Here is a 20,397-nt window from a genome sequence, read left to right on the forward strand (position 1 = left end):
GCACTCTGAACTTTCTGTGCAGATTTCGAAGCTGGTTGTGAATGATCAAAAGGTCGGTTGCAGGCATTCATCCAGGAGACCCAAGGTAGTCCTGCAGGCATCCGCAGGCCCTAGCGTCCCCTCCTATATTTTTCTCATTTCTATTTTACTTTCTTCGAGACAGATGTATTTTCTTTCAAACCCATGCTTGTAGTTATTCATAGAATGTTCGTAGTTGTGACACTAGTTTCTGGGTTGTAACCGTTCGATTTTGTTAATAGTATAAGGATAATCAATTAAATATGTACTTCCGCTTTTATTTCCGTTGATTTAGTTTCTGCTAAATTTTAATTATAAAAAGTAAAGGAAAAAGGTGAATAAAACTCTAACGCTGGCTTGCCTAGTGAGTGCGATGTTAGGCGGCATCACGATTCCGACGATGAGAAATTTGGATCGTGACACTTAATGCACCGGGCCCTCTCTCAGTTTTTAACTCATAGCCGCCCCTTTTTCCTTACTCTCTTCACTCTTATTCTTACACAAATACATTTGCACCTCACGTATACAACAATTGGGCAACAACCATGGGAGCACCATCTTGAACCTTACTGGAAAATTTGTCGGTTGGGACCTCCTTCTTCCTTCCTCTTTCTCTTCATTTTCCCATGGCAAATGTGGACCTCTTCCTTGTCTCAATTTACTTCTCACAAACTTTCAACCGCCGTTAAAATCAAAACACCATTAAAAAAAATACTAAATCTCATAGGTGAACTCTGACAACCCCTTGATACTTTATCATCTTTATCTTCTTTGCCACAGTTTCACATCTTCTTCACCCCATGAAGCCCTTTATCAGATCCAAAAAAAAGAAGAGCCCCATCATTGAAAATATTTTGACTGACGACGGCCTTGATTTTGTTGGTCGCGACCTAGAAATATAACTCCGACGGCTGATGAGAACATGGTCTTTTTGACGTTGCTACCGATAGAAAAGGAGGAGGGAGAGGGAGGGGGGTCTACTAGGAGCCCGTTTGGATTAGCTCATTTGAAATAGCTCATAAGTATTATGTGTTGAAAAGCACTTTTAAGTGCTAAAACTGATTTATTAAATAAGCAATTACGTGTTTGGATACAAGTGCTGAAATTGATAATAAGTTGATGCAGTATTTAATTAAAAAGTGTTGATAAGCTCTTTTTCTGTTAAGATGACTTAAATAACCTTAGAATAGTTTACACTTATAATGGTGTAATTTCTTCAAAATTTTAGATTCCAGATCGATTCAAATACAAAATATTCTATTGTCATTTTATTTTAAATACAACCTTGCTTAGATAAGATAATTTTTATGATAAGCATATAATCATAAGTTATAATAATTAATAAATTGACAAAGTTTCTCAATAAAAAATAAACCTAAATAGGACAAAATATTTGAAGAGAAACAAACAATGTCTTCATCACCACAACACTTAGAAAGCAATACATCAAAAATTTAATATGTCCTCATTTATTACATATAGTTCAAAAATTAATAAGCAATCACATAAATACAAATACGCAAAGGAATAGAGAATTTGCTTATATTAAATAGTCAATGAGAATTGCAAACTTGAAGAGGCGGGGTGGAAAAGGGGAGGGGGGAGGGGGTTTAGGTTGAAAAAATACTTGAGGCAGTGAGTACCGATGTAGGAGTTTTGTTCTAAAGAGGAATATTTTAAGGATAAAATAGTAAAAATCTTGGTCAAACTTAAAGTGCTAATAAGCTAAAAATTCATAAGATGGGGTGACCAGCTTATGGCTTTTGGCTTATTTTTTTACTTATAAGCACTTTTAACTTACCAAACGCGTAAATAAGTTGAAAAGTGTTTATAAGCTAGTTTGATCAGCTTATAAGCTTAGCCAAACACCCTCTAGTTAGATTAGGAGTTAATAAAAAATTTCAGGTGGCATTTAATTTGGATAATTCACAATCATTAGCCGAGAAGGGTAAATTTGAACTATTTATATATTGGCAGGGTAATTTGTACGAATAGGCTACTTTTTTAATGGAAGATAAATCCAATCTCAATCGAATACATTAGGGGAAAGTTTAGACCTTTTCCCTTTTGAAAATAAGCCAAATGGTTAGAATTTTATGGCGATGATCTAATAGTACACGCGATGAGCTGACATTTATCTTCCACCTCCACTAATAAAAAACATGAGTTGTCATGGATCATGTTTTATACTAGCTTTTCATGCAGCTAACTAGAACATAATATATTTAATAATAATAACTAAGAACATAATCTATATAAAGACTACAGCCTCTCAACTTTTTCTCACCGCTTCCTTTTCTCAAGTTTTCTTCTATATCGAAGAAAATATGGGTGTGAAAGGGAAGTTGATTGCTTCAGTAGAGGTGAAGTGTGGAGGACACCTGATTCATGACATTTTTCATACCAATACTCATCATATATCCAACATAAGTCCTGGTAAGGTTCACAAATTTGATATTGATGAAGGTGAAACCGTAAAAATTGGTTCGATTGTTAGCTGGAAATATAATGACGGTATGTAATTCATATTTTTTCTCTCTATACATATATATTATTTACTTGTATCAGTTTTTGCATTTGAGTGTATTTAATATGTCAAAAAGTCTTTATTCAATAAAAAAAGTTTTCATGAAAACATTATTTGATGATGTTTTTGGTTACCATAAAATGATTTGCATCAAAATGGGAAAGTCACTTTTCTAATAACTATCTTAATGTTTGACTTCATATTACTTGATCCAACTAACAGTTAGACATATTATTGATAATACTCAAAAACTTATTAACACTCTATTTGCTAATATTATTACTAGCATTCAATATAATATATACATGAAATATTTTTCACTCACCAATTACCAAGCATTGAATTTTTTTACCAAATATATTTTTAAAAAAAATATTTCTCAAGGAAAATTCCTTATCATACCAAACTCAATATAATCAATTTTAAGCTTGTTTTCCCCTACTAATTCAATGTTTTCCACAATGCCAACTGCTCTTTTGAGATTTTTAATGATAATTTTATTCAGGAAAAATATAGCACGTCCAATCTTTGTGAGCTTCAAATAAATTTTGGAGAAAATGAAAATGAAAAACAAAGGAAGAAAATATGTTATTCCGGATGTTTATATCTTTTATATGAGGAACTAGACAATTGAACATCGACTAACATCTGTGTTTTCCAACTTTATTGATTATAGATGGAAACGATAAGATATGTAAGCAGGTGATTGAAGCTGTGGATCATCAGAATAAATCAATCACTTGGAAAGTGATTGGAGGAGATCTGTTAGAGTTGTACAATTCCTTCACTATGATCTCATCCCATGACCATCAATGGACTACATGGACATTTGTGTACGAGAAGAAAACTGAAAACACTCCAGAACCTCTCGTTTTCTTGGGTTATGCCCTACATGTCACCAGAGATATAGAGGGTCACCTTCTCAAGTAATAATATATATATATATATATATATGCACACATGTCATATACATATTTCTGTGTGTGCGTGATGAATATTTGGCAATATTGGCTAGTTGTAACTAGCTGCGTGTGAAATAAATAATGTTGTGTTTGAAGAATATATTATATATGCACGCTCCTTCTATGGATGTACATCCAATGGTGAATATATGTAAGATATTATGAATTTTGCAAGTGTGAGCTTTACATATAACAAAGACGATATATTTATCAGCGTGCTATTCTCATTCTTTTTCCGCCATTTTTTTGGGTTTATATAGTAGTTATATGGGGACAGATTTACAAACAGTTCCTACTGCAGTATTCATTACTAGCCAGTCATATTATGTCTTATACAATTTAGTTGTTAGCTATATTTTAGGGAAAATGCATATGAAACTAGCTCAAATAAGAGTTGAGACTAAACCTTAAAATTTTAGAGAAACTGTGATGACCTTTCACTTGTTTTAAAATGAATTCTGCATTCCGAGGCCTTAAAAACCTCTTTCGGTATTACCTCGATTTACGTGCGCAGTCCGGACGTGTATCCGGAAAGCCATTATGTGAAAATCTGTGAAAAATGATGAATTTTAACTGTAAAATGGATTTAAGTTGACTTCGGTCAATAATTTAGATAAACGAAATCAGACCCGTGATTTGACGGTCCCGGAGGGCCCGTAGGAAAATATGGGACTTGGGCGTATGCCCGGAATCCAATTCCGAGGTCCCAAGCCCGAGTAATAAATTTTTAAAGAAAATAATTTTCTGAAATTATTTCTGAGTTTTGGAAATGAAATGAGTTGAAAACTCGATGGTATCGGGCCCGTATTTTGGTTCTGGCGCCCGGTATATGTCTTATATGTGATTTAAGATAAGTTTGTGAAGTTTGGTATGAAACGGACTTGAAACTACGTGAATCGGATCGTTTTTGAGGAAAATAGAAAATTTGAAGTTCTTGAGAAATTTCATGATTTTGATGTTAAATTCATAGTTGTTAATGTTATTTTAGTAATTTGAATGCACGAGCGAGTCCGCATGATGTTTTTAGGATGGTGTGCATGTTTAGGTTGGAGCCTCGAGGGCTCGGGTGAGTTTTGGATAGGCCACGGTGTGAAATTTTAACTTAGGGAATTGCTGGTATGCTACAAGCCTGCAGATGCGAAGCCTGTCTCGCAAATGCGAGCAATGTGTCGCGAATACGAGATATGACCTGGGCTTCCTTCTTCGCAAATGCGAAGTGACTGTCGCAAATGCGACAACTGCCTGAAATCCCCTTTGGTCGCAAATGCGAGACTTCAGTCGCAAATGCGACATTGCATTCGCAAATGCGAACTTAGCAGAAGTCTGTGTTCGCAATTGCGAACCCTGGTCGCAATTCCCATATCTGCGACTTGCAATTTTATAACTTAGCCGAAAATCTTTCATTTTTCACACTCTTTTAAAATCAAAACACTCTTGGGCAATTTTTCAAAGGCAACTTTTCTTCCAAATCGATTATAAGTCAATTTTAACTAGTATACTTCAATCTTTAACATCTTTTCACTTAATTTCAACTAAAAATCAATAATTTTCATGGGGAAAACTGGGTGTTTTGGGTAAATCCTAGGTTTTTCAAAAATTGGGGATTTGGACCTCGATTTGAGGTCCGATTTCAAAACAAATTATATATTTGGATTCGTGGGGGAATGGGTAATCGGATTTTGGTTTGAACCCGGGTTTTGACCATGTGGGCCTAGGGTAATTTTTGACTTTTTGGGAAAAACTTTAGAAAACTCATTTTTCATGTATTAGGATTGATTCATTTAGCATTTATTGATGTAATTAAGTAACTTATGGCTAGATACGAGCGAATTGGTGGTGGAATCATGAGGTAAAGGGATAGTAGAGGCTTGAATTATGTTCGTGGCATCGAGGTAAGTGTTTGGTCTAACCTTAGCTTGAGGGATTAGGAGTCGTGTCTTATTTGCTAAGTTTTAATTGTGGAGTACGACGTATAGGCATGGTCTCGAGTATCTATACGTCGGTGTCAAGCATGCCCATGAGTCTTGTATTGTAATTGTTATGACTCCGTTGTAGTTCTTTGCGCTTCACATGTTATTATCATTATTGTTCCCTTGCCGGGACGTTATTATCATTATTGTTCCCTTGCCATGATGTTATTGTCATATTATTGTTCCCTTGCCGGGATGTTTGTCTTGATATTATTGTTCCCTTGTCGGGATGTTGTTGAAATATAATTGTTCCCTTACCGGAATTCTTTCGTGATTATTGTTGATTTGTAAATGGGATAGGGTGGCACGCTGAAACGGAAATATATGAAATGGGAGCGGGTTGCACGCCTGCAACAAGATATGTAAAATGGGAGCGGGTTACATGCCTGCAACTAGATATGTGAAATGGGAGCAGGTTGTACGCCTGCAATGAGATATATGAAATGGGATCAGGTTGCATGCCTACAACGAGATATGTGAAATGGGAGCGGGTTGCACGCCTGCAACGAGATATGCGAAATGGGAGCGGGTTGCTCGCCTGCAACGAGATACATGAAATGGGATCTGGTTGCACGCCTGCAACGAAATGTGAAATAAAAGTGAACTCTACATTTGTTTTCCCTATCCATGTTAGTAATTGGATTTTTGTTTCTTTATATTCTCTTGATATTCTGTTGTTATCTGTTATTTCCCGAAGCATGTTTCCCCTGCCTAATTTTAATGGCAATTATCTGCTTCTATTTCCGCTGTTTATGATATAACTACACAAGTTTATTTGGTAGTCTGGTCCTAGCCTCATCACTACTTCGCCGAGGTTAGGCTAGACACTTACCAGCACATGGGGCCGGTTGTGCTGATACTGCACTCTGCACTCTTTTATGCAGATCCCAGTGTTGTAGACTTTGGACCGCAGTGAGATTACTGCCTTCAGTCCAACAGGCAACCCGAGGTTGTCCTGCAGGCATCCGTGGGCCTTGGCGACATCTCCTATCTTTCCTTTATCTTGTTTCCTTTACTCATTTCAAAAACAATATGTATTTTATCTTTTAGACTTTGTATGTAGTATTCTTAGACCGTCTGTGAAGCTGTGATACCAAATTCTGGGTAGAGTTGTATTTAGACTTTCGCAGTTTGTATTATGATTAATTATCAGATTTTGTCTTCCGCTTAATTATTTTCGCTATTTGCATGATATCTACTCATCACTGATAATGGTTTAAAACTGGAAAAAGGTTAAGTAATTAGAATAATTTGGCTTGCCTGGCTTTCACCAGTAGGCGCCATCACGGCTCTCGAGGGTGAAAAATTCGAGTCGTGACAAGTTGGTATTAGAGCTCTAGGTTACATGGGTCTCACAGTTTACAGACAAGATTAGTGGAGTCTGAGGGATCGGTACGGAGACGTCTGTATTTATCTCCTAGAGGCTACAGAGTTAGGAAAAACTTCACATTTATTCCTTCATGTCGTGCGATTTGGTTTCTCAATGCTAATTGAATTTCTACTCTATTCTTTCGCAGATAGAGAGAACACGCACTTCCTCATCCACTGAGCAGCAGCTCCCACGAAGGGCAGAGGGCGAGGCCGAGGTCGTGCTAGAGGCCGAGGTAGGGGTAGAGCTCATGTCCCAAAGGGGTTTATTGCTACCCCAGTACTCCAGGATGCTCTGGTCCATCTAGTGGGCCTTATGGAGAGTGTCATCCGGGCAAGCTTGCTTCCTGTAGCCCCAGCTGTCTCTCAGGCTGGAGGAGGAGCCCAGACTCCTGCTACTCGCACTCTGGAGCAGGTAGCTCCCCAGTTCCATACTCCAGCAGTTCAGGCAGTTGGAGTAGTTCAGCCGGGTATGATAGCTCAGACCGGTGATGCAGCAGCTATGTCTGCCAATGCTTTGTGGAGGTTGGGCAGGTTCACCAAGCTCTTCACTACTACTTTCAGCAGTGCATCTTCTGAGGATCTCCAGGATTATCTTGACAGCTGTCATGAGGTTCTCAGGAATATGGGGATCGTGGAGACCAATGGGGTCGATTTTGCTACTTTTCGCTTGTCTGGATCCGCCAAGACTTGGTGGAGAGATTATTGCTTAGCTAGGCCAACCGTATCACCAGCTTTGACTTGGGATCAGTTTACTCAGCTATTTCTGGAGAAGTTTCTCCCTATTACTCAGAGAGAGGCCTATCGGAGGCAGTTTAAGCATCTCCAACAGGGTTCTATGACTGTTACTCAGTATGAGACTAGATTCATTGACTTGACTCGTTATGCTCTTATCATACTTCCCACTGAGAAAGAAAGGGTGAGGAGGTTCATTAAGGGACTTATCCAGCCTATTCGACATCAGATGGCCAAGGAGACTAGGAGTGAGATTTCTTTCCAAGAGGCGGCCAATGTGGCCAGGAGATGGTTCTATCGCAGGGAGGTGGTTAGGGGTCTGACAAGAGGCCTCGTCATTCTGGCCAATTCAGTAGTACCTCGTCTGGAGGCAGAGATTCATATGGTAGAGGCCATCCTCCTAGGCCTTTTCAGTCAGCACTTCAGGATTTTCACGGTGCTTCAGGTGGACGTGGATCTCATACGCAGTATTCGGATCAGCAGACCTACAGTGCACCACCAGCTCCTATCAGTACACCGCCGCTTCAGAGTTTCCAGGCTCGTCAGCCCCAGCAGTCGAGGGCTTGTTTTACTTGTGTCGACATGAGGCACATTGCTAGATATTGCCCTCGAGCATCGAGCAGCTCTCAGCATCAGGGTTCCCGTGCCATGGCTCAGGCACCGAGTGTTCCACAGCCCGCCCAGCCAGCTAGAGGTTGGGTAGAGGTGATAGAAGTGGAGGTAGAGGTATTAGAGGTGGAGCTCAGGCCGCTAGGGGTGGAGGCCAGCCAATAGCAGGCCATCCCAGAGATGTAGTTCAAGGTGGTAGGGCCCATCCCCAATGTTATGCTCTTCCAGCCAAACCCGAGGTTGAGGTTTCCGATGCAGTTATCACAGGTACTGTTCTAGTTTGTAGCAGAGATGCTTCAGTTTTATTTGATCCGGGATCTACGTACTCCTATTTGTCATCTTATTTTGCACTGTATCTGGTCATGCCTAGTGATTCTTTGAGTGATCTTGTTTATATGTCTACACTGGTAGGTGATTCTATTGTGGTAAATTGAGTCCATCGTTCTTATATAGTGGTGATTGAGGGTCTTGAGACTCGTGTAGATTTGTTACTTTTGGACATAGTTGATTTTGATGTCATACTGGGGATGGACTGGTTATCACCTTACCATGCTATCTTGGACTTTCATGCCAAGACTGTGACCTTAGCCTTGTCGGGTTTACCTTGTTTAGAGTGGAGAGGGACTCCTGGTCATTATACCCGTGGTGTTATCTCATATATGAAGGCTCGCCGTATGGTCGAGAAGGGGTGTTTGGCCTATTTAGCCTATGTCCGTGATTCTAGTGCTGAGGTTCCTTCTATTGATTCTATGCATGTTGTTCGTGAGTTTCCTGAGGTATTCCCTTCAGACCTGTCGGGTATGCCACCCAAAAGGGATATTAACTTCTGCATTGATTTGGCTCCGGGCACCCAGCCCATTTCTATTACGCAGTATCGTATGGTCCCGCTTGAGTTAAAGGAGTTGAAGGAGCAGTTGCAAGACATGTTTGAAAAGGGTTTCATTAGACCTAGCATTTCGCCTTCGGGTGCGCCAGTGTTGTTTGTTAAGAAGAAGGACGGATCGATGAGAATGTGTATTGATTACCGGCAGTTGAACAAGGCTACAATCAAGAATAAGTATCCATTGCCGAGGATTGATGATTTGTTTGATCAAATTTAGGGTGCCAATGTATTTTTCGAAGATTGATTTGAGATCTGGCTACCATCAGTTGAGGATTACGGCATTCGATGTCCCTAAGACAACTTTCAGCCCTCGGTACGAGCATTATGAGTTCTTGGTGATGTCATTCGGGTTGACAAATGCCCCAGCAGCTTTTATGGATTTAATGAATCGAGTGTTCAGGCCTTACTTGGATTCGTTCGTGATAGTCTTCATTGATGTTATTTTGATCTATTCCTATAGTCAGGAGGAGCACGAGCAGCATCTTAGAGTGGTTCTTCAGACTTTGAGGGATAGTCAATCGTATGCTAAGTTTTTGAAGTGTGAGTTCTGGTTGAGCTCAGTTGCATTCCTGGGTCATGTTGTGTCAGCAGAGGGTATTCAGGTTGATCCGAAGAAGATTGAGGCAGTCAAGACTGGCCTAGACCAGCATCAGCCACAGAGATCCGGAGTTTCTTGGGATTGGCAGGCTACTATCGTCGGTTTGTGGAGGGATTTTCATCTATCGCAGTCCCTATGACCAGGTTGACCTAGAAGGGTCACCAGTTCAGATGGTCGGACGAGTGTGAGGCGAGCTTTCAGAAGCTCAAGACAACTCTGACTACGGCACCGATGTTGGTTTTGCCCATAGGTTCAAGGCCTTATACAGTTTATTGTGATGCATCTCATATTGGACTTGGTGTGGTGTTGATGCAGGATGGTAAGGTCATTGCCTATGCTTCACGGCAGTTGAAGATTCATGAGAAAACCTATCTGATTCATGATTTGGAGTTGGCAACCATTGTTCACGCATTGAAGATTTAGAGGTTTTATCTGTATGGCGTGGCATGTGAGGTATTCACAGATCACAAGAGTCTACATTATTTGTTCAAGCAGAAGGAGCTAAATTTGAGGCAGAGGAGGTGGTCGGAGCTATTAAAGGACTATGATGTCACCATCTTATATCGTCCGGGAATGGTCAACGTGGTAGTCGATGCCTTGAGTAGGAAGTCATCCAGTATGGGTAGTCTTGCTTATATTCTGATCGGTGAGAGACTGCTTGCTTTGGATGTTCAGGCTTTGGCCAATCAGTTCATGAGGTTGGATGTTTCTGAGCCCAATCGTGTGTTAGCTTGCACGGTCTCTCGTTCCTCTTTATTGGAGCGTATCCGTGATCAGCAATATGATGATCCCCATTTGTGTGTCCTTAGAGACACGGTGCAACACAGAGGTGCCAAGCAGGTTACTTTAGGTGATGATGGAGTTTTGAGATTGCAGGGTAGAATTTGTGTGCCTAACGTGGATGGGCTTCAAGAGTTAATTTTAGAGGAGGCCCAGATTTCCCGGTACTCTATTCATCCAAGCACCGCGAAGATGTATAAGGATTTATGGCAGCATTATTGGTGGCAAAGGATGAAGAAGGACATTGTTGCATATGTGGCTTGGTGTTTGAACTGTCAGCAGGTTAAGTACAAGCCTCAGAGGCCTGGTGGTTAGTTTCAGAGGATTGAGCTTCCCGAGTGGAAGTGGGAGCGGATCACTATGGACTTCATTGTTGGACTCCCACAGACTCAGAGGAAGTTCAACATAGTGTGGGTTATTGTTGATAGGCTGACCAAGTCAGCACATTTCATTCATGTGGCAGTCTCCTACTCTTCCTAGAAATTAGTTGAGATCTATATCCGGGAGATTGTTTGTATTCATGGTGTGCCCGAGTCTATCATTTCGGATTGAGGTACGTAGTTTACCTCCCATTTCTGGAGAGTAGTTCAGCGAGAGTTGGGCACACGGGTTGAGTTGAGTATAATGTTTCATCCTCAGACGGATGGGCAGTCCGAGCGGACTATTCAGATTTTGGAGGATATGCTCTGAGCTTGTGTCATTGACTTTGGAGGCTCGTGAGATCAGTTTTTGCCTTTAGCAGAGTTTGTCTACAACAATAGCTACCAGTCGAGTATCCAAATGGCTCCTTATGAGGCTTTGTATGGTAGGCGGCGTCGGTCTCCAGTTGGATGGTTTGAGTGGGAAGAGGCTCGGTTGTTGGTTACGGATCTGGTTCAGGATGCATTGGACAAGGTCAGGATTACTCAGGATAAGCTTCATACGACTCAGTCCCGGAAAAAGATTCATGCTGGCCGCAAGGTTCGTGATTTGCATTCATGGTCAGTGAGCGAGTATTACTTCGAGTGTTGCCTATGAAAGGCGTGATGAGATTTGGGAAGAAGGGCAAGCTTAGCCCTAGGTTCATTGGCCCGTTTGAGATTCTTGATCGAGTGGGAGAGGTGACTTACACACTTGCTTTGACGCCGAGCTTATCAGCCGTGCATACAGTGTTTCATGTGTCCATGCTTCGGAAATATCACGGCGATCCATCTCACGTGTTAGATTTCAGCACTGTCCAGTTGGACAAGGACTTGTCCTATGAGGAGGAGCCGGTAGTTATTCTAGACTGGTAGGTTCGTCAGTTTAGATCGAAGAGTTTTCCTTCTGTTAGTGTTCAGTGGAGAGGTCAGCCTGCTGAGGCATCGACCTGGGGGTCCGAATCCGATATGAGGAGCCGTTATCCACATCTTTTCCCCGACTCAGGTACTTCCTTCTTATGTCCGTTCGAGGACAAACGGTTGTTTTAGAGGTGGAGAATGTGATGACCTTTTCACTTGTTTTAAAATGAATTCTATGTTCCGAGGCCCTAAAAACCTCTTTCAGCATCACCTCGATTAGCTTGCACAGTCCAAGCGCGTAACCGGAAAGCCATTATGTGAAAATCTGTGAAAAATGATGAATTTTGACTGTAAAATGGATTTACGTTGACTTCGGTCAACATTTTAAGTAAACGGACCCGGAGTCGTAATTGATGATCTCGGAGGGTCCATAGGAAAATATGGGACTTGGGCATATGCCCGGAATCGAATTCTGAGGTCCCAAGCCCGAGAAATAAATTTTTAAAGAAAATTGTTTTTTGAAATTATTTCTGAGTTTTAGAAATGAAATGAGCTTAAAACTCAATGGTATCAGGCCTGTATTTTGGTTCCGGCACCCGGTACAGGTCTTATATGTGATTTAAGATAAGTCTGTGAAGTTTGGTAAGAAACAGACTTGAAACGACGTGAATCGGATCGTTTTTGAGAAAATGGAAAATTTGAAGTTCTTGAGAAATTTCATGATTTTGATGCTAAATTCATAGTTGTTAATGTTATTTTAGTATTTTGAATGCGCGAGCAAGTCCGTATAATATTTTTAGGTTGGTGTATATGTTTGGGTGGGAGTCCCGAGGGCTCGGGTGAGTTTTGGATAGGCCACGAAGTGAAATTTTAACTTAGGAAATTGCTGGTATGCTACAGGCCTGCAGGTCTCGCAAATGCGAGCAATGCGTCGCAAATGCGAGATGTGGCCTGGGCTGCCTTCTTCGCAAATGCAAAGTGACTGTCGCAAATGCGACAACTGCCTGGAATCCCCCTTGGTCGCAAATGCGAACTTAGCAGAAGTCCGGGTTCGCAATTGCGAACCCTGGTCACAATTCCCATATCTGCAACCTGCAATTTTATAACTTAGCCGAAAATCTTTAATTTTTCACACTCTTTCAAAACCAAAACACTCTTGGGCGATTTTTCAAAGGCAACCTTTCTTCCAAATCGATTGTAAGTCAATTTTAACTCGTTTCCTTCAATCTTTAACATTTTTTCACTTGATTTCAACTCACAATCAATGATTTTCATGGGGAAAATTGGGTGTTTTGGGTAGAACCTAGGTTTTTCAAAAATTGGGGATTTGGATCTCGATTTAGGTCTGATTTCAAAAGAAATTATATATTTGGGTTCGTGAAGGAATGAGTAATCGGTTTTTGGTTCGAACCTTGGGTTTTGACCATGTGGGCCCGGGGGCGATTTTTGACTTTTTGGGAAAAACTTTAGAAAACTTATTTTCATGTATTATGATTGTTTCATTTAGCATTTATTGATGTAATTAAGTAACTTGTGGCTAGATACGAGCGAATTGGTGGTGGAATCACGAGGTAAAGCGATAGTAGAGGGTTGAATTGTGTTCGTGGCATCGAGGTAAGTGTTTGGTCTAACCTTAGCTTGAGGGATTAGGAGTCGTGTCTTATTTGCTACGTGTTAATTGTGGATAACGACGTATAGGCATGGTGACGAGTATCTATACGTCGGTGTCAAGCATGCCCGTGAGTCTTGTATTGTAATTGTTATGACTTCGTTGTGATTTATTGCCCTTCACGTGTTATTATCATTATTGTTCCCTTGCCGGGACATTATTATCATTATTGTTCCCTTGCCGGGATGTTATTGTCATATTATTGTTCTCTTGCCGGGATATTTGTCTTGATATTATTGTTCCTTAGTCGGGATGTTGTTGAAATATAATTGTTCCCTTGCCGGGATTCTTTCGTGATTATTGTTGATTTGTAAATGGGATCGGGTGGCACGCCGCCACGGAAATATATGAAATGGGAGTAGGTTGCACGCCTGCAAGAAGATATGTGAAATGGGAGCGGGTTGCACGCCTGCAACGAGATATGTGAAATGGGAGCGGGTTGCACGCCTACAATGAGATATATGAAACGGGATCGGGTTGCATGCCTGCAACGAGATATATGAAATTGGATCGGGTTGGACGCCTGCAACGAGATATGTGAAATGGGAGCGGGTTGCACGCCTGCAACGAGATATGTGAAATAGGATCGGGTTGCACGCCTGCAAAGAGATATATGAAATGGGATTGGGTTGCACGCCTGCAACGAGATACATGAAATGGGATCGGGTTGCACACCTGCAACGAGATGTGATATGAAAGTGAACTCTACATTTGTTTTCCCTATCTGTGTTAGTAATTGGATTTTTGTTTCTTTATATTCTCTTGATATTCTGTTATTTGCTATTCCCCGAAGCATGTTTCCCCTGCCAAATTTTAATTGCAATTATCTGCTTCTATTTCCGCTGTTTATGATATAACTGCACAGGTTTATTGGGTGGTCCTAGCCTCGCCATTACTTCGTCGAGGTTAGGCTAGACACTTACCGGCACATGGGGTCGGTTGTGCTAATACTACACTCTGCACTCTTTTATGCAGATCACAGCGTTGTAAATTTCGGACCGCAGTGAGGTTGCTGCCTTCAGTCCAACAGGCGACCCGAGGTAGTCCTGCAGGCATCCGCGGGCCTTGGCGTCACCTCCTATCTTTCCTTTATCCTGTTTCCTTTACTCATTTCAAAAATAGTGTGTATTTTATCTTTAAGAGTTTATATGTAGTCTTCTTAGACCGTCTGTGAAGCTGTGACACCAAATTCTGGGTAGAGTAGTATTTAGACTTCTGTAGTTTGTATTAAGATTAATTATCAGATTTTGTCTTCTGCTTAATTATTTTCGCTATTTGCATGATATCTATTCATCACTGATAATGGTTTAAAACTAGAAAAGGTAAAGTAATTAGAATAATTTGGCTTGCTTAGCTTTCACCAGTAGACGCCATTACGGTTCTCGAGGGTGGAAAATTTGGGTCGTGACAGAAACACTAACTGATATCATGAGCCAATTTCAAGAGAACAAACCTGCACCACTATTTTCAATCTCTTGAGTAAAAAGGCAGCTTGGTGCACAAGTCATCCCACGTTCACATAGGATCCAGGGAAGTGCTACACCCCGAGGCGTGTGTTGTAGATTGTCGCCTACTGTAATGACCCAACCGGTCGTTTTGAGAGTTGTTGTCTCGTTTTCTCATTTACTGCTTCTTTTGGGCTTTAGTTGTTATATGACTTATTAGGTTAGTCAGTTCGGGTCCAAAGGGATTTCAGAGTGAATTGAGGCACTTAGTCTCATAATGCAAAGCTTAAGTTGAAATGGTTGACCAGATGTTGACTTATGTGTAAACGACTTCGGAATAGAGTTTGATAGTTCTGTTAGCTCTGTTGGGTAATTATGGACTTAGGGACGTGTTCTGATTATGATTTGGAGGTCCGTAGTGGAATTAGGCTTGAAATGACGAAAGTTAAATTTTGGGAAGTTTCACTGGGAGTGGAATATCGAGGTCGGATTCCAATTTTGGAAGTTGGAGCAGGTTCGTGATGTCATTTGTGTGCAAATTTTGGGGTCAATCGTGACGTGATATGATAGGTTTCGGCGTCGGTTGTAGAAATTGAAAGTCTCAAAGTTCATTAGGCTTGAATCTATGTGCGATTTATGTTTTTTATGTTGTTTGAGTTTATTTGAGGATTCGACTAAGTTTGTATAATGTTTTAAGACTTATTGATATGTTTGGGGTAGGTCCCATGGGCCTCAGGTTGATTCCAGTTAGTTAACGGATCAAGAATTGGAGTTGTGAAGTTACTGAAGTTGTAGCATTTCATATGTGATCACACCTGCGAGGGTCTTGGCCGTAGGTGCGATGCCATATGTGCGGCAGGTGGTGCACAGGTGCGGATTTGGAGGATATCAGTAAAGGTCGCAGGTTCTATGGGATTTCCGCACCTGCGATTGCGCATATACGGGCAGGGGTCGCAGAAGCGGAATTGGCTTGGGAGCCATTGGTCCGTAGAAGTGGAATCGGTTTGCGCAGATGCGCACCAGCAGAAGCGGTTGGTCGCATTAAGTGATTTTCCGCAGAAGTGGATGAGGGACCGTAGATGCGGCTAAATGTCCGCAAAAGCAGAAATCCTGGGCAGAACATATAAAAATGAGGGTTCTGAGAATTTCACAATTTCTAATATTTTGAACTCGGGCTTAGGCAATTTTTGAGAGGATTTTTGAAGAGATTTTTTAGGTAAGTTCCTTATGCTCGTTTTTTATCAATAATCTTGTTTCCCCGTTGATTTTTCCACCTAGTTTGTGTGTTTTTTAGATGTAATTTGGAGGTTTGAGGCTAGGGAATTGTAGAGTTGATTTTGGGGATTTGAGTGGTGATATGGTGTCGGATTTTGATTAATTTGGTATGGTTAGAATCGTAGTTGAATGGGCTTCCAGGTTTTGTGACTTTTGTTTGATTTCAAGACGTGGGCCCGGGAACCGGCTTTGAGCCAATTTTGGATTTTTTAATTTATAATCTCGTATTTTCTTGTAGAATTTATTCCTTTAGCCTGTGTTGATTGTATCGTATTGTTTGTGGTTAGATTCGAGGCACTTGGAGGCCGATTCGCGAGGCAAAGGTGTGTTGGAGTAGAGATTTTCTTGGATTGAGTTAAGTAACAATTCTAAATCTGGTTCTAAGGATATGAAACCTCGAATTATGTGTAATGTGATTGGTTTGGAGGTGACACACATGCTAAGTGACGGGCATGTGGGCATGCACAATGGGAATCATGACATGGTCCATTCCATGAAATTGTAAAGTTGAATAACTTGTTGTTAGCTATATGCTCTCCATGTGTTATAGAAATTTGATTGTAAATTATGTTAAAAATCATATTTAGGATATGTTTTGGTACTGTTAGGACCCACAGAGGAAGTGTGAAATGCTAAATTACCTGCTAATTGCTATTTGTACTCAGTCTCAGTTTTGCTCGTATATCATTTCTCAGTCTCTATTATTTCCTTGTTGATACATCATATCATTGATGTGTGGGCTAATTTTCATGATTAGTGAGAGCCCGAGAAACTAAAGAGATTGATAACTAAGTGAGGCCAAGGGCTTGATTGTGAGGATATTTATGGGATCGGGATGCACACCGCAGCATGTTTCGTTGATTTATGCCATGATTGGCTTGATATAGAGCTTGAGTTGAAGGAGCCCTTCTAGAGTCTGTACACACCCCCAGTGAGCGTAGGCACCTACTAAGTACGAGTGTTGCGTGCCGAGCGGCTAAGAGGAATGAGTGGCTGTGAGGAACGAGTGACTGTGAGGAAATAAGTGATTGTGAGATTGGAGTGAATGAGAGGGCTGAGTGACTATTGCTCTAAGAGGATGCATTTGATTTCCTTATTATTCCACTTAGCTGTCATATATCACTGCATTGAAATTTCTAAGAGATATTACATCCGATTTTACTTGAACTTCACATGTATAAACTGATTTGACTTACATTACCGGATTTGAAAGCATGCCTATTTTTCCTTATTGAGATTACTGAAATTGAACTTTAAATGTGTAGCTCGTCACTATCTTTAGTTCCTTACTTAGTCTTGTTATTCACTGAGTTGGTTGTACTCAAACAACACCCTACACTTCGTGTGCAGATCTAGGTATTTTTGGACACGGTGGGTGCTGATATTCTGTGAGTTTATCCTTGGTAGTCTTCGAGGAAGTTGCCCGGCCTTTGCAGCCCTTGTTTTATCCTACCATATCTTTCCTATTATTGTATCTAGTTTCAGACTATCTTACATAGTGTATTCCAAACTTGTGACATTAGATGCTCATGTACTGTGTGACACCCCGATTCGGGAGTAGTTTATCCGCATTGTGTTTGGGATCTTTCTATCCTATTTATAAGAAGTTGCTTTTTAAACTGCCTTAAATCTAATTTTTTTTAAATGTTGGAGTTATTCATAAATGTTGGCTTGCCTAGTACCTAGATAGGCGATATCATGACAGTGTCCATCAATTCAGATCGAGGCACGCAGTTTACATCACAGTTTTGGAGAGCCGTGCAGTGAGAGTTGGGCACTCAGGTTGAGTTGAGTACATCATTTCTCCTCAGACGGACGGACAGTCCAAGCGTACTATTCAGATATTGGAAAATATGCTACGCACTTGTGTCATTGATTTTGGGGTTCTTGGGATCAGTTTCTGCCGCTCGCAGAGTTTGCCTACAACAACAGTTACCAGTCGATCATTCAGATAGATCTATATGAGGCTTTATATGGGAGGCAGGGTAAATCTCCTGCGGGTTGGTTTGAGCCGGGTGATGCTAGGCTATTGGGCAACTCACTTGGTTTAGGATGCTTTGGAGAAGGTTAAATTGATTCAGGCTCGGCTTCGCACGACGTAGTCTAGCCAGAAGAGATATGCCAATAGGAAGGTCCGTGATATTGCTTACATGGTTAGGGAGAAGGTTCTGCTGAAAGTTTCGCCCATAAAGAGTGTTATGAGGCTCGAAAAGAAGGGCAAGTTGATCCCTCGGTGTCACACCTCCATTTTTACCACCCAAGGGGGTATATAAGGGAGTTTTTTTCAATTAAAGTGACATTATTCGAAATGGAATTATTTAATTTATTTGTAGAGTCGCCACTTGGGATATTTATTTGATGTCCCAAGTCACCGGTTTATTTTAAATCCCAAATCGAGGAAAATTCGACTTTACTTTATAAGTCTGTGAACCAGAAATTCTAGATAAGGAATTCTATTAACCCGGGAGAAGGTGTTAGGCACTCCTGGGTTCCGTGGTTTGAGCACGGTCGCTTAAACTATTAAAATTGTCCTATTATCCGAATTATTATATATTTTAAATCTATTATGCATTTTAACTTTATAACCATTTTTATTTATTTTAAAACGTTTTTAGGAAGATTCAACGTTATTTAAAACATGCCTTGAACCACGCTACATGAAATACACCCGCGGTTCGCGACACGTTCTATTTAACATTGTTGATAATTGAAATTGGGTCACATGAAATGTACACCCGAATTAAAATTACAACTACGTCACGGGAACCGTACCCGTAGCCATGATTGAATTAATTAAATAACGCGCCTAAAGCAACTATGAAGGTTTAACAACAATTACGAGGGCCATGGAAAGTTTAATTGATGGCGCACCTCACTTTTACAAGGTTTGAATTAATTACATGAGGGCCATGGGTATTTAATGAAAATGGCACACCTCAAATTACCTATGAAAAGCTAACTAGTTTTATGAGGGTCAATGGGTTTAATGGGGTTCTTATGGCACACCTCAATTTATTTTAACCTAAAAAAAGGGTTGCATTTTTTAATTAAGATTAAATATACTAAATTTGAAGCTCAATCAAGAAAACTTTTAACTAGAATGATGAGGCTGGGCCTGGAGTTGTACTTTTAAAAAAAATTGTTTTGGGCTTTCAATGACCCTTTGTTTGCGCAAATTAGCTGTAAAAGCTATATTTGGGCTCGTGAATTAGCCCAGCAGAGAAGAGAGCCTCAAGTTTCTGCCCAAATCAAGATTTCAAACTAAATCACCCACACTTATTCTAGTCGGGCCTCAGTCAACGTCTGGGTCTATCTACCTTATATTATGAAAGAAAGCTCATTTGATTGGCAAGAAAAGAACGAAAGGAAATAGATCTAATCGAATTCAACTAAAGCCATGAATTGAAATCAAACTACAATTAAATCATTTGGCAAAGAGGACCCAAAATCGAGCCCAGGCTAAAAAATAAAAAGGAGGTGGGAACACAAGAGGGCTTGCTATAGCTTGGCAGCCGGATTTGGGCCATGGTCAGGCCCAAAAGCTTGACACACCAAAAAAACCTGCTGAGGCCTAACCCATCATCATACATAATTAGACTTATACCCATGAAATGTCTAACATGCTAGGTTCTGACCATTATCAACACTTAGTAAAAATAAGATGGAACCAATTAGATTATTCAAAATATCACCTTAAGTTCAGCCATACAATCATTTTTAAAAAAAACATGCTGAGATTAATGACAATCCAATTGAAAACCCTTAACAACCAAATACCGCCTTTTTAACCTAAAATATTAGTCACCATTAGCACCACCCTGCAGTTCAGGCTTAGAAACAAACCATACAATTTAAATTACACCTCAAAAGATCCTCATAGAATGAATTCTTACACTAAATGAGTATCTAGTACATACATTCTAAGATAAACTCCCAAAGTGCTAAAAGACATAAAAGAAAGGGAATAGCACAAAATAAACTCAACATCTATAAGTCAGTCCACATACTCATATAACATCTAAGAAAAGGCAGCAGCAAACAATCCAAAGCTTCATATATATGGCTCAAATAAATCATGAAAAGTTCAACAATACATACCTGTTACAGCAAAATTAACCAAAGAGCTTTAAAAAATCAACTTAAAGAAGCTAAGAAGTAGCAGGTCCAACAGGAACAAAACATCAATGAACAAAACCAACTCAGACAGGCTCAAAACCTAGCTTCATTTCAGCTTAGAAGTAAAAATTTCAGAAAAAAAATACTACTTCCAGAACCCTTTTCAAAAGAGAAAACCAATTT

General features: G+C 40.3%; 1 protein-coding gene across 1 annotated transcript; it reads left to right on the forward strand.

Moving 5' to 3' along the window:
* The first annotated feature begins 2,299 nt into the window (after positions 1-2,299).
* Positions 2,300-3,728, forward strand: LOC104231976 (kirola-like). Its single transcript, XM_009785067.2, has 2 exons — positions 2,300-2,532; positions 3,222-3,728. The coding sequence occupies exons 1-2, from the start codon at positions 2,346-2,348 to the stop codon at positions 3,473-3,475; spliced, it is 441 nt and encodes a 146-aa protein (XP_009783369.1). The 5' UTR covers positions 2,300-2,345; the 3' UTR covers positions 3,476-3,728.
* Positions 3,729-20,397: the final 16,669 nt, after the last annotated feature.

Source organism: Nicotiana sylvestris, chromosome 4 (genome assembly GCF_000393655.2).
Source record: "Nicotiana sylvestris chromosome 4, ASM39365v2, whole genome shotgun sequence".
Taxonomy (NCBI): domain Eukaryota; kingdom Viridiplantae; phylum Streptophyta; class Magnoliopsida; order Solanales; family Solanaceae; genus Nicotiana; species Nicotiana sylvestris.